Here is a 15,648-nt window from a genome sequence, read left to right on the forward strand (position 1 = left end):
ACACAAACATTTATTGGCAATTAAAAACATACATACACATATTCATTTGGCTATGTTCATCACTAGAAACAATGCCTACTTTTTTCCCCCAGTAATTGCTATAATCCCAAACGTCTACTTCTGTTGCTTTGAACAAATCAAACGACTGCCAATTGAAAAGACAAATTATCTGAGATCTTTATGCCAAGTCATCTATCCATCCATCCAGATGCTCATTCTACAAAGACTGAGTGCAGTTTACATGCCAGACACTGTTTGATTCTGGGAATGGGCTTCTAAGCAGGAAAAATTGGTACCTACTATCAGAAAACTTATAGCCTTGTGAAAAAGACACAATAAAAGTGAGTTGCCTGTGATAAGGGGCATAAATATGGAAGCAGGGTAGGATGTCTGATATCTTAAGGGCAGGAAAGGCTTTCCTGAGGAAATGATGAAAGCTAAGATATGAATTGAATAGGTGAAGCGGCATGGGGAAGTGGTTTGAGAAGAAAAACTAGTATGCACACAGACCCAAAGAGCTGCAAGCCTCTCACTAACGTCTTTTCTTGATAGTGCTGTGTCTTTGTTGCTGTGCACGCTTTGTCTAGTTGTGGTGAGTGGGGGCTACTCTTCATCGCGGTGCACAAGATTCTCATTGGGGTGATTTCTCTTGTTGAGGAGCATGGGCTCTATGGCACCTAGGCTTCAGTAGTTGCAGCCCAAGGGCTCTGGAGAATGGAATCAGTAGTTGTGGTGCACATGGCATGTGGAACCATCCCAACCAGGGATAGAATGAACCCCTATCTCCTGCGTTGGTAGGCAGATTCTTCTTACTGTACCACCAAGAAAGTCCTCACTAATGTGGTCTATAGGTCTTCTCAAGGCTAAGTGGAGGGCAGAATATGGGAAAAATAACACAAATTTGTACTTGAGGGCAGGAGGAGGTCATCAGGAAGAAAATACAGTCTCAGGTGTTCAGAAAGAGAAGACAATGTCACTTCCAGTACACTGTGTAGAAAAGAACTATTTTAAGTTTAGATTTATATATACAGGAGGAGACAGGTGTCTATCAAAGGATTTTAAAAAGATGTTATCATGTACTGAATTCTTACTTTGTTCTACAAAGCAGGGTTATAAGCCATGGTGGCATATAATATCTACCAATTCTCTGGGAAGTGCCAGGACACTGTTATTATTAAAGAGATCCAATACGGCAGACCAAATGCAATGGAGCACCACTTATGAGCTGAGAGTCGTTTCCACTGCTGTGTTGCACTTAAGGTCAAGCTTTCCTGTCTCTTCCCTCTCCTGAGAAAGGGAATAGGACCTGAGCTCATCCAAAGACAACAGAAAGTTAGAGCCATCTAGACCTCCCTGGTGGCGAAGTGGATAAGAATCCACCTGCCAACGCAGGGGACGCGGGTTCGATCCCTGCTTCGAGAAGTTTCCATATGCTGTAGCTGCAACTATGCCTATGAGTCACAGCTACTGAGCCCATGATGTCACAACTCCTGAAGCTCACAAGCCTTATAGCCCATGCTCTACAACAAGAGAAGCTACTGCAGTGAGAAGCCTGTGCACTGCAACAAAGACTGAGCGTAGCCAAAATAATAATAATAAATAAAATAAATAAAACTTTTTTTAGAAAAAGAAAGAGCCATCCATTCAAAATATTGTACAGGTATTTGCCATCTCCAAAGTCAGTTATTTCAGCCCAAATTTCCTTTAAGTGATCAGCTTTTGAAGGCTCATCTGGTGTTAAAAATCCAGGACTATAAATATCCTACACTGTGGGTCTAAATGAGGGGAAGCTGTTGTTATTCAGTTCATTTTCATGAATAACAGGAGCTGCAAAAAGCCTGAAGGTTGAAAACAAATGTCATGGGGAATTATTGTCACCACTTTTTGTTCAGGTTTAAGAAAGGCCAGATAGAATGAAAATATCAGGAGAATGCTAGATTTGACCTTCCATACAAAAGAGCCTTCTCAATATCTATTTTCTGTCATGAAACGTTTGTGGTGGATAGTAAGCTAAAATATTGGGTTGACCAAAATGTTTGTTTGGGTTTTTCTGATATAAACACAAAAGAACCTTTTGGCCAACCCAATATTAGTTGGAGGTTATTTCAGAAAGGATAATTGTGGAATGGAAGTTTTAGCTGACATTAGCATCAAGGGTATGGATGAAAGGAAACAGCAAAGAAGAAAACCAGAGACTATGAGTAAGAGGGCTTCCCTTGTGGTTCAGTGGTAAAGAATCACCTGCCAAGGCAGAAGACACGGTAGACACGGGTTTGATCCCTGGGTCAGGAAGATCCCCTAGAGAAGGAAATGGCACCCACTCCATTTTCTTGCCTGGAAAATCCCATGGACAGAGGAGCCTGATGGGCTACCAACCATGGGGTAGCAAAGAATCGGACACGATTGAGTTGACTGAGCGCTAGAGAGTGAGGACTGGGCAACGTTGCAACTGCACTTCTCAAGTAGAAGTTCATGGTGAAGGACAAGGCCTGCTAGTAAGAAGTGTGTCTGAATTAGGAGTTGGGAGAGGAAATGGGCACCTTGATTTGGAGAGATTCTGCTAGAAGGAAATGACTTGGAGCCCACTGAGTAAGATTAGCTGGGCACAGGGATATATAAATAAAATTTTCCTCTAGGAAACACCATGGGTAAGGACTACTGGGTAGATTGGGAAGGTCATGGTTCTGGATGCTTCTGGGATGGAAGCAGAGCCAGATAATGGCAAGTGATCTCACCAAGGAAACCCCAGAAGTCCAGGGAGTTTCTTAATTATAGTAGCACAACTGTGATCACAACATATGGTAATCTTAGCTCTAGAAACCCTGTTGGACCGAGTTAAGGTCTGAAATTGTTTGCACTATAGGGGAGGCATTGTGGTGCCAGGCTTCCCAGGAGGCTCAGTTTGTAAAGAATCTGCCTGCAATACGGGAGACCTGGGTTCAGTCCCGGTAGGGAAGATCCCCTGGAGGAGGGCATGGCAACCCACTCCAGTACCCTTGCCTGGAGAATCTCCGTGGACAGAGGAGCCTGGTGGGCTACAGTCCGCGGGGTCACGCAGAGTGCGACACGCCTGAGTGACTAAGCACAGCACAGTGTGGTAACCAGATATCCTACTCTGGGTCACAGGCTGACAGTAGGATGGGTTTGGCCGCTAAGGAAGTGTGTGATCCGAAGGCAGAATCCTAGGAAGAATAGTGATCAACTTTAGAATGTAAGTTTCAACATCAGGGACCTTGACTAAGTATTTGCTGAATATGCATCTATGGAGGTACATAGGAAATGTATTCCACTTATACTCATTCATTCATTTATTTGTTTACTTATTTGCTCACTTATCCCCCAAAAGCTTATTCAAACCTCTTTATGCCATGTATGTAACATACAATCAAGAATACAATCATGAATAAAATCTTCAAAATTCTACCTTGGCTGTTAGTGCCTCCTCCAGAAAAGTTTTCAAAGGATTGCTTCACTCCAGCTCAAATCTTAAGTGACTTGGACAAGTGTGATGAAGTCAGAGAGATGGGGCCATGTTCTTGGCACACCTGACAGGTAATGCTTGTGCCTTAGTGCTCTGGTCCAGCAGGGGGCACAGCTGTATAATAATAAGTACAAGAGTCCTCTATTTTACCTTAAGTGAGTGAGTGCTCAGTTGTGTCTGACTCTTGGCAAAGTCACAGACCGTAGCCCATGAGGCCCCTCTGTCTGTGAGACTTTCCTGGCAAGAATACTGTAATTGGGTTGCCATCTCCTCCTCCGGGGGATTATTTTGACACAGGGATCAAGCCCATGTCTCCTGTGTCTCCTGCACTGCAGGCAGATTGCCTTGAGAAGTGATCAGTTCAGACTGAGATCTATGTAGGTCCCCTAAGTCAGGCATTAGAAATTCTCAATGTTTCAAGTAATTGCTAATTAATTATTTGCACAAGGAAGACCAAAAGTCTCAATATAGAAATCACCAAGATCATTTCCAAGAACTTGGTTTCCACCTCAAAATACTCAGTAAGAAAGGTAGCTGGCATTTTTTAGATACTGCCAGAGAGCTTTTGAAGAAAGTAATATTGACTCAAAAGCCAGTACATATGGGTCCTATATAAATTTAGCAGAAACGTTTTGTTGAGAGACTATTATTTTGGGAAATAAAGTCTTCTCTGACTTCAGTTATTATACATGTGCTTGCGTCAGAAAGAATAACCTGTGAGGAACTTTGTCCAGTTGGGGAATATGAACTTCCCATGAGTTTCATCTTAACAGTAGGTAGATGTAAAAGTTATTTCCATCTCATATATTTGTATTTTCCTGGCTCTCAGCAGAAGAATTGCAGGTGTAGGTAACTATAAAATTTCTGTGGAGTGAATCATCATGTTTCAGCCTCCGTCTTTTGACTGAGAATGTGTTTTTCGTCAAGTGGTAAGAATTCTACAAACGTTAATAACCACTTCTTTTGAAAAAAGCAGGGTAAGCTTTGTGGTTAATTACAGTAATTAATCCTAATTTACTACATATCTATGCATGCATTCACCCACAATATTTTATTTTTTTACTTAAATTTTAGTGTTCACAGTTTTGTTTCTATGTGGAGCCTGGCAGGGGTCCATGAGGTCGCAAGAGTTGGACACAACTTACTGACTAAACCACCACCACAGTGTATCTAAAGATGATGATAGATAGAGATAAAAAATACTGTATAAAATTCTTTAAAAGTAACAGAATGAATTATGAATTGCCATAAGTTATTAAAGTTTACTTTCTGTGTGACCTTGGGTAGTTTATTTCAACTGTCAGAATTTTAGCATCAAAACAAAGCTAATAATAGAATGTTGGGTTATCATGAAGATTAATAAAGATATTGGTCAAAAACATACACAAATGTGTATATGTCTATCTAGAAAAAATGTATATACTTATATATGAAATATATTTATGTATATATGAAAGTGAAAGTGAACTTGCTCAGTCATGTCCAACTCTTTGCGACCCCATGGACTGTAGCCTACCAGGTTTCTGCGTCCATGGGATTTTCCAGGCAAGAGTACTGGGGATTGAACCCACGTCTCCCACATTGCAGGCAGACGCTTTACCCTCTGAGCCACCAGGGAAGTGTGTATATCTATATCTATATTATATCTATATCTATATCTATATGAGAGAGAGAGAGAGATACATGGGCATGCTCAGTTGCTAAGTCATATCTGACTATTTGCAACCCCATGGACTAAAGCGCACCACACTCTTCTGTCCATGGAATTTCCCAGGCAAAAAATACTAGAGTGGGGCGCCATTTCCTCCTCCGGGGATCTTCCCAACCCAGGACTAGAACCAGAGTCTTCTGCATTGGTAGGTGGATTCTTCACCTCTGAAACACCTGGGAAGCCCATATATTTGTGTGTGCATATATATATATATTCAAAATTCTTTATTAAATCAAAAGTTGTACCTGTTGACCTGGATCCTTGACCTCTCTTTTACGTAGTGGATGAAGTCTTTTGGGATAAACAACTTCATAGTTTTTCATTCCTGGAAGCTCTTTTATAGAATTTACTGAGAAAAAAAAAGTTGGAGAAGATTCAGCCAAGCAGAGCTAACATAGGCTACTTGGTAATGGCCTTCCTGATGGCGTTGCTGATGAATGATGCCACATGCAGGGGCTTTAACTGAGTTATATGAGAGAGTTATACAAGTGCCACCCTTAGAAACAACCAACAAAATCAGAAACCCGCTCCTTTTCTCACATCTTTAACCTATATCTTCAGATATTTTTTCCACTGAAAGTTTACCATAATTTCTCAGCTTAGTAAATATGTTTCTTTGGAATTTCCCCACTTCTCTTTGCCTCTAGGATCCCCTAGAGGAATGGAGCAAACAGTACAGACAAAAACCAGGACAGGAGAGAAGGAATAAAACTAATGCTCCAGAAAGCTAATCTGTGTCAGAATAATCAAACTGAAGCACTCTGAAATTACACGGTATTATAAAAATTAAATAATGAATGGATGCCATTTCAGATTCAAGTATATCTCTGTTGGGTTTTCCAACAGCAATATTTTTTTTTACTAGTGAAAGAAACTGAATCAGTAGGAAAAGTCTCCAGTACCAGCTCCATGGATTGGGCCGGCTTTTGCAGTACAGACAAACCTTCATGTTTTTGCAAACAAATACCAAAAAAGAAAAAGAAAATTGGAGAAGGAGACAATTGGAACACTAGGACTGGTCAGGAAGGAAAATTTTTGAGCCTGCAGTTATGTTGAAAGAGAATTGGAAGGCTTCCACTTTCTATCTGCATCTTGAGATCTCATATCAATGTTGCTTCTAGAAGTTTTCGTGTTTGTTTTTTTTTTAGAGAAATCCAGATTTCCCAAAGCTAACACAAGAATTTCTATTTTCTTTTTTATTTGCCCATGTGGTTCAGCACAGAATGTAGGTACAGGGAAATCACAGTACACAACTTGGTTTGACACTTCTGGCCAACCCAGAGTTAGGTCCTAACTGTGACTGCAAAGGCTTTAAATGACTAGAGGGTATTCTTAGCTTTTTAAAATAGGTAAATCTAGGGCCTTCCCTGGTGATCCAGTGGTTAAGAATCAGCCTGCCAATGCAGGAGACAAGGGTTTCATCCCTGGCCTGGGAACAAAGATCACATGTGCTGAGAGCCTGTGTACTAGGAAAAAGATCCAAGGCAGCCAGAAGTTTAAAAATTATAATAATAAAAATAAATAAATAAAATAGGCAAACCTAAATTCTATGATAATACAAATTTATGTGACTGTGGTTGATTTTATAGCAAAGAAAACAGCATTTTTCATTAATCAACTTGCATGAATGTACACCTGTCCCAGTGATGCTCCAGAGAAGAAAAATGTTTATTTTTTCAAAGTTTCTTCAGAAACTAAAGTAGAAACTTTCCAAAATTGCCTAGTGATGTTGATTTTGTTTGATCATTTTAGGATGGTTTTCATTCATCTGACCATTCTTAGAGCCATTTGCATTTAACTCTGAAGGATAGAAAAAGTGATTAAATTGGCAAAGAGCTGTTTGGGTTCAAAATGGAGTGCTTAAGTAATAAAATGGCTTTTCTTTCACTGACTGAAGATTTATCCTTAAAAACATTCCCAAAACACTTAAAGCCATGACATCAACACTTACCTTAACTTTGGGTTTAGTTTGGGTTTTTCAATTGTTCAGAAAATGTGGTCAAGTTAAATGATCTCTAAGGACAGTTCAAGCAGTCTGGGCATCTTCTATTTTTATTTAGTTAATTTTTGGTAAAGGAAAATAATAGCATTAGTTTTAAAAGTTCATAACTGAAGTTCAAAATCTTAAAGGAATATTAAATCAATCATTTTCTTTCCATCTGGTGAAAACTGTCATTGTTGTTGTTGTTCAGTCTCTCAGTCGCTAAGTCATATCCAACTTTTTGTGACCCCAGGACTGCAGAACACCAGGCTTGCTCAAGTTCATGTCCATTGAGTCAGTGATGCCATCCAACCATCTTGTCCTCTGTTGTCCCCTTCTCCTCCTGCCTTCAATCTTTCCCAGCATCAGGGTCATTTCTAATGAGTCGGCTCTTCTCATCAGGTGGCCAAAGTATTGGCTTCTTCAGCATCAGTCCTTCCAATGAATATTCAGGACTTATTTCCTTTAGGATTGATCTCCTTGCAGGTTTGATTTCCTTGCAGTCCAAGGGACTCTGGAGCATCTTCTCCAGCACCACAGTTCAAAGGCATCAGTTCTCTGGCTCTCACCCTTCTTTATGGTCCAGTTCTCACATCCATACATGACTACTAGAAAAACCATAGCTTTTACTATATGGACCTTTGTCAGCAAAGTAATGTCTCTGCTTTTTAATATGCTGTTCCTTGGAAGAAAATCTATGACAAATCTAGACAGCTTATTAAAAATCAGAGACATTACTCTATCCAGAAATTAAATGATGGTAGCAACACAATTCCCTATAGCCTCCCATTACTCTGTGTATAAATACACCAAAGGCACCCATGTGCTATCTGGTGATTGTGTCCAATAGACACAATTAGTCCCATTAATGTGGAGCTCATGAAGCCATACATTCCACCAGTGCTGCAACCAAAGTGACTCTTCTAAAAATGCTGCATGAAAAATGGCTTTCATTCATAATACACATTATTCTGATGGGGAATATTAGTCCAAGCTGCCCTCAGGTCATAAAAAAATAACTATTCAATTAATTTTATTTTATAAAAGCAGAGGGTGATAATGCTCACATGCTCCCCACATACTCCCCACCAGAGGTGGTGAGTGGAAACAGGCAAATCCACCCAACACAAGTTTTCTCTGATGTCCACATTGATCTCCATGCACCCAGTTCATAATCCAAATTCTAACATTTCATGAAATCAGAAATCACCAAATGACTCTTAAATGTGAAGTCTAAATATGTAAATCTGTGGAGAAATGTCTTTCCAACTCTTTGTTTGATGGCCAAACACTTCCAATGGACAAACAAATTAAATCAATGAATAAACTAAACTAGCAGAGTTTTTCAAAAGCTTCCAGCAACCTCTCGTATTTTCTTCAGTTTGAAGTGAACAGATTTCCAGCTCTTCATGCTCTTACAACACAGGACAGCTCTAAGGAAAACAGATAGAATTTCCCTTAACAGCCCTTCTTTTTCTGAAACCCAGAAAGCCCCTGAAAGAATGAGACTTGAGATATAACTGATTATGCAGCAGGAAAAGAGAGCCAATGGACCCAAATGCTATTTGGCTCATTCATACTTAAGTGTGATGGAGATACTGCAGTCTCCTCCCAGCTGGAGAACATCAGGCTAATTACTGTGAAGCCTGTGGAATGATCACAACTAACTGCCATCCAGGGAGTCCACAAATCTGAGACAAAACACAATATGTTTCCACCAATTCATTTCAACACTTGCTTTTTTCTCCCCCACAGAGCTCACAAACTAGATTAGTGCTAACTAGCAGAACTGGATCAAAAAAGAAACTTGTTATTTGGGTTTGGATTGGATCATTATTTTCAGTGTTTAATAGTTTTAGAAAAGTTAAATCTTTTATTTTTGGACTGTTAGGCACTTTTTTTTTTTTTTTTTTTTTCCCAGTGGGTTTTGTCATACATTGATATGAATCAGCCATGGATTTACATGTATTCCCAATCCCGATCCCCCATTTGGAAATAAATTCAAATGTACATGAGAGTTGTAAGAATCGGAATAGTACAAACAACATCTTTATATCCTTTGCCCAGATTTACCTGATTCACAGATTCACCCTTTTCAAAACATCCTGATGAGGGAGAAATAAAGTATTCTTGTAAGCCACCAATGTTTTAAGGTTGTTCTTACTGAAATTTTGCATATTCTCAGTCTCTCACATATATAGATATGTTATATACATGTGTGTATATATACATATACACACAACTTTTTTTCTAAACATTTGAGGATGAGTAGTTACATTAGATACACCATAATTCTTTACTCCGACAAACTTCAATATTTCCTAAGTATAAGAATATTCTCTCATACCACCATAGCCCAGCAATCAAATTTAAGAAATTTAACACTGACCCAAGACTTTATCATCTATATTTCAATTTTTTCAATTGACCCAGTAATATCCTTTTTGGTATTTTATTCATTCCATTGTAGGGTCCAGTGTATGATCGGGTATTTTATTTAATTTTCGTGTCTCTCTACCTTTTTTAATCTAGAATCTTCCCTCCCTTCCTTCTTCCTTCCTGTTTCTGTCTCTCTTTTACTTCCTCTCTCTGTCTTTACTTGTGTGCATGCTAAGTCACTTCAGTCATGTCTAAGTGTTTTCCACACTATAGAGTGTAGCCTGCCAGGCTCCTCTATCCATGGGATTCTCCAGCAAGAATACTGAAGCGGACTGCCACACCCTCCTCCCGGGGATCTTCCCAACCCGGGGGTCAAAGCCCTGTCTTGTCCCCTACACTTGCAGGTTGGTTCTTTACCACTAGCGCCGCCTGGGAAGCTCTTCTCTGTCTCTAGAAAAAGTTAAATCTTATTTACAAGATTAATAAAACAGACATTCATCTGGAAGGCTACTTTATTTTTTAATATGCATGGAGCATTTTGGAGTTTAGCCCTTTTGTATGTAATAGTGATATTTTCATTTTTTTTTTCAAAGATACTGTTTAAAGAAGTATCTTTCCAAACTAAACACATGATATTGAGCCCCAAATCAGGGTTTATCTAATGACATTGACTTAAGTTCTGGAATTCTCTGTACCCCATCAAGCTATCTGATGATTTTAAACTTTATGTAATAAAAAAATGTACAGACACTAAGGGAAAAATCACATCCTAATTAAGTCTATCATTTTGGTTATTAAGATTAAATTACAGATATTCTTGTTGGTCTTCTAGTTACCTGATGAAAGCAATAAGAAATTGCTAATTTGAAGTAAAGTGATTTCAAAAGGTACTGTATTCCCTGGGTATTCTGCTGAAATAAAGACCTTTCTCCTTGGTCTCAGTTCTTCACCCCCAAGCACCTGCCACATTCTTTAAATTTTTCCCCCCTTTCCACAAGGAAATCTCATAAGTTATTTTTCTTGAGGGATTGTAAAGCTCATTACAAACAGTTGGCCTGATTTATCTCATCTTTTAAATTTCACATATTTAAGAACTGGGTAAAAGTATGCTGGGAGTGGCTCTTGTTTATTCTCTGGGTGATGAGCACAGACAAAAAACAAGGGAGATGGGAAAATGAAAATTGTTTTACTTCTTACATTTGGCTGGAAAAGAAATTAATATGGGAATGATATCAGGGTATTTCAGTGACCATAGAAACACTCTTGAAAATACACATTGGAAGGTAAGAAGAGAGGGAGCTTTCTGTCCCAGATGGAAGATGGGGGGCAGGTGAGCTTTCTGTAAGGACTCTCCTCCCCATCCTCACAAAAGCCACTTCAGAACCTTGGTCCCCCACCACCAAGCATTCAGAGATATCATACTTTTAGACACAACTTCTAAAAATATTGTGTCTCTTCGGACAATTGTTGTGAATGCAAAGACAGGGGAGCAGAGCCGGTTGGTACGCCCAATTTCACCAAAAAGGCTATAATGTGGGTGGCACCCAGTGTCAGCTATGCTATTCTGTTAATGGATCCAGCTTGAACTTTATGCTGTTGGATAAGGCTAGTACACAAACAATTCTTATGTTTCAACCAAGCAAAGGGCCTCAGAGAGTTTTTAGTGATTGTATTTTCAGAAAATGTGGGAAAAGAAGGTGTCTAGTAAGTTCGATTTTTTAAAAAATAGGAATTTTAAGTCAATAATTTAAATATCTAGCACAATTATTTTTTTAAATTAATTTTTATTGGAGCATAGTTACTTTATAATGTGTTAGCTCCTGCTTCACAGCAAGGTGAATCAGCTATGTGTATACATATATGCCCTCTTTTTAAAATTTCTTTCCTTCTTTTTTTTTTCCTTGCCTAGCACTGTTCTATACTGAAAGATGTAATATAAAACCTTCCCAGGTCTATAGAAGAAATCAGAAACCAGGGTAAAAGGAAAATCATTTTTAGTGACAAATACTGAGTGGGTGCAAGGGGTAAGACAGTCTTTCCCTTCCTAACCTCATCCTTCTTGTTGATAAGTTAGTCTCATTTCTAGGTCCCAACAAACATTCTAAAACCCAAGAAAATGTTTACCAGGGAAGGAGTCTTAGGCACTGAAGCTAATGTGCTGACTTCAATAAAGTCTAGAAGCAGAAATAACCAAAGGAAATGTGTTATCCAATCTAACATACAAGGGCTTCCCAGGTGGTTCTAGTGGTAAAGAATCTGCCTGCCAATGCCAGAGATGTAAGAGACTTGGGCTCAACCCCTGGGTCAGGAAGATCCCCTGGAAGAGGTCACGGCAACTGATTCCAGTATTCTTGCCTGGAGAATCTCATGGACTGAAGCAACTTAGCATGCATGCACATATATTTATAAATATATTTATTTGGCTGTGCTAGGTCCTATTTGTAGCACTCAGGATCTCTAGTTGCAGCATCCCAACTTCTTACTTTTAGCATGTGGGATCCAGTTCCCTGACCAGGGTCCCCTACGTTGAGAGTGTAGAGTCTTAGCCACTATACCACCAGGGAAGTCCCTACTTTTGAATTCTTAAACTAAAGATTATTCCTTGCCATCTGGTACTACAAGAACGAAGTCACTAGCCACTGTAGTAACTGATCTTCAATACACAGCCTGAAACAAGAGTTCAGGGCAAAGTTGAGAAATGAGACACTTGGCTCTGGGAGAACCTAGCAGAACAGACCATCAGATAGTTAGATACTTTTAGGAGAAGATATTATAAGCCTAATTTCTTGCATTTTCCCATATCTAGAAAAGCACTAAAATCATTAATGGAGACATCCAGCAGTAACTTTCTTGTGATCAACCTTCTGCCCAAATGTATGGTTGATTGCATGCATCCCCTTTAACAAGATCACTTATATGCTGATCTCCCTGCCCCACCTCTTGAGAGCAATTCCTCAGTTATCTGAGAGGCTGTCTCCCATGCTATAGTCCTCATTTTGTCCCAATTAAGCTTAATTCACAAATTTCATATTGTGCCTTTTTTTCGATCAACAAATGTTTGATCTAACCAGAAAAATGGAAGTGAATGATCAACTTAAGCTTAATGGCAGCATTGTTTTGATCAAATAATATTATAGTGCTTTATAAATGTGAAATGTTTATTTCTAATGTATTATATTTATTTCTAATTCAATGTCTTTATTATCACCAATAATGAGAGGACTAAATATAAAAAGGGGTAAGAAGGCAGGAGGAGAAGGGGCGAAAGAGAATGAGATGGTTGGATGCCCTCACTGACTCAATGAACATGAGTTGGAGCAAACCCTGGGAGATGGTGAAGGACAGGAAAGCCTGACCTGCTGCAGTCCATGTGGTCACAAAGAGTCGGGGACATGACTGAACAACTGAACAACAAATACAAAAATGTGATCAAAATGAATAGAGTCAAACCGGCCCCAACAATAATACAGATACCTTCTGAAGCCTCCTGCACTGTAATAACCAGTCAAATCTGCCTCATCGTTAACTACTCTAAAAATGACAAGGTTGATTTTGAGGCCTTCGATTCTTTGACTCAAAGATCATATTCATTGGTTAAATGATGGTGAATGAAGTCTCCCCTCTGACTTCCCTATTCTCAGATCAGATGTGTAAATAGTGGTCAAGAAGTCTCTTTGTTTCTCCTTTATACTATTTATATCGGTCAGAGACCCCCAAAACAACAGATGAAGCCTGCCAAACTGGTTAGTAAAGCTGGTGAAAAAAACTATTGGGAGAAGATGAAAAGCAGGCAGGTATTTAACAGAATCTGTAAAGGAGTTAAATGCCTACCTGGAAGTGGAGCAAGGAGTAAGGTAGCCATCAGAAGAAGCCGTTGCCACATGCTGGGTGCTCCCAGGAGCCTGGGATCCACTCTTCTCACTCAAGCAGACTGCTCTCCTGGTCTGCCCCTTCCTCCTCTTAAGTGAGACAGCCCGAAACCCCAGGCTTCATTCTTGTCTCCGCTTCAGGAAGTGTTTATTAAAGGTGTTGCACAACCCTGGAGCTGTGGTTCTGTGACAACGGTGCAGCAGGGGGAAGTTCTGACTGCTGCCTGGCTCCAAGATCCCTTTATCCTCTGCTCTTGTTTCTCTGTCCTTCCCCATGTCCCCCACTCAAAAGCAGTCCATGTCCAATAAAATTCTATATTCCCAGAAGCCACCAGGAGAACGGCTTCAATGTAGCTTGATAAATATGTGTATTTATTACCTGTATAAGAAATATACTCATATGTACACTCTACTATATATAAAATAGATAACCAGCAAGGACCCACTGTACCGGACAGAGAACTCTCCTCAATATTTTGTAATAACCTGTAAGGGACAAGAATATGAAAAAGAAGTAGGTCATGATATAGTAGTTTCCTTCCCATTTAGGGTACCATGGAGCACCTACAGTGTGAATTTATGTAAAATTCTCTTTTCCATTATCTAATATCCTTAGCTTCTTCTTCCACAATAGTGATCTCAGGGAACTTAAACTATCATGAAATAAGAATGTATGACTCTATAGGCTCAAGGCTTTTGAGCTCCCCAAGGGTATTCATATCATCCATAACAACCAGGAAAGATGGGTTAGGGGAAGGCTTTAAGACTCAAAGAATGTAATTTCCAGAAAAATATCAGGAGTTATCACAGGTTGTAGTGAGTCCAAGCTGGCATGTCCAGCTCTCACACTGTATAGCTAATTAAACAGCTAACACTTATTAGAGCCGCTTACTAAATTCCAGGTCCTTTATGTTAATTATCATATTGATTTTTATAATATCCCTGTTTAATAAGTATCTTACCTCTATTTTGCATAAGAAAAAAAATGGGGTTTAAAAGTTTAAAAATTCAAGAGATTGAGACTCAGTTTTCCTTACTTTATAGAATAAAAAGATAGATTAAGCAGCTTGCCCAAAGTCACCTATCTAGTAAGGGGCAGAAGTGGGATTTGAACTTGTGTTGTCTGATCACTTACTTACATGCTTTCTGACTTATACTGATTTAAACACCCAGTTATATTTCTGTTGAGAAATAAATATACAATTCCTATTTTTAAAAAATCCTGAAGCCCCATTTCTGGTCCACTAAAAATAAACATCATTTTATGGATTCTGAAGCACATGCTTATACTAGTGATTGCAATGAAAAAAGACATGTCCAAATGATCATACACTTATTGGCTAGCAACCATAAGGGGATTTTCTTTTTTAGCTTACTTGGCTGTGCTGCATCTCAATTGCAGTACATTGTGAGATGTGAGATGTCATGTGTCCTGTGAGATCTTTCAGAGCCCTTGGACTCAGTAGTTGCAATCCCCAGGCTTGGTTGCTTTGTGGCATGTGGGATCCTAGTTCCCCGACCAGTGATCGAACCCACATGCCCTGCATTGTAAGGTGGGTTCTTGACCATCAGGTCACCAGGGAAGCCCACCATAAGGGAATTTTTGAATCTAGTTATTGAATATGTCAGCCATCAGGATTAGGAGTCTCTGTTCTCAACACCTTCAGTGTACAGGTGCTGTGCAGGTGAGTCCTCATGTGGTTCAGAAGATGCTTGCCCTGTGGAATTTCTGGGACAGGGGTGAGTCTTCTGAATCCTCAGGATAAGCACTGGCAAGCATGCTTATTCCACATGTCACCTTTACCTTCAGGGCTGCCCTGGTGGCTCAGACAGTAAAGAATCTGCCTGCAGTGACGGAGATGTGGGTTCAATCCCTCGATCAGGACGATCCTCTGAAGAAGGGAACGGCGGCTACACACACAAGTATTCTTGCCTGGAAAATTCCATGGACAGAGGAGCCTCTCGGTCTAGAGTTCATGGGGTCACAAGAGTCAGACATGACTGAGTAACTAACACTTTCACTTTCTTTCACTTTACCTTATTCACTTTAATCAATTATAAAGAAACTGTTTTAGTCTGTATCTGCCTTAGCTTTACCTTCTTTCTCAGATGGCTCAGAAGTCTCACTGGTCTATTTTAAAGTCCAGCCTACAGGAATTGATTCAGGAGGTAACACAATGATGAGAACCCAGGCATGGAAAAATATGAGGGGAGAATATTTTGGCAG

General features: G+C 39.6%; 1 protein-coding gene across 2 annotated transcripts in view; it reads right to left on the minus strand.

Moving 5' to 3' along the window:
- The window catches only part of ADAM28 (ADAM metallopeptidase domain 28), a 72,426-nt gene extending 58,876 nt beyond the window's left edge, over positions 1 to 13,550 (minus strand). For both annotated transcript variants that reach the window (XM_061164051.1, XM_061164052.1), the window contains exons 1-2: positions 13,384 to 13,550; positions 5,438 to 5,541 (exon numbers count right to left, since the gene is read on the minus strand). In XM_061164051.1, the coding sequence (XP_061020034.1) occupies positions 5,438 to 5,541; positions 13,384 to 13,435 (156 nt within the window). In that variant the 5' untranslated portion in view covers positions 13,436 to 13,550. The remainder of the gene's footprint in view (positions 1 to 5,437; positions 5,542 to 13,383) is intronic.
- Between the last annotated feature and the right edge of the window lie 2,098 nt (positions 13,551 to 15,648).

The sequence above is a fragment of the Dama dama genome, chromosome 16, assembly GCF_033118175.1.
Source record: "Dama dama isolate Ldn47 chromosome 16, ASM3311817v1, whole genome shotgun sequence".
Taxonomy (NCBI): Eukaryota; Metazoa; Chordata; class Mammalia; order Artiodactyla; family Cervidae; genus Dama; species Dama dama.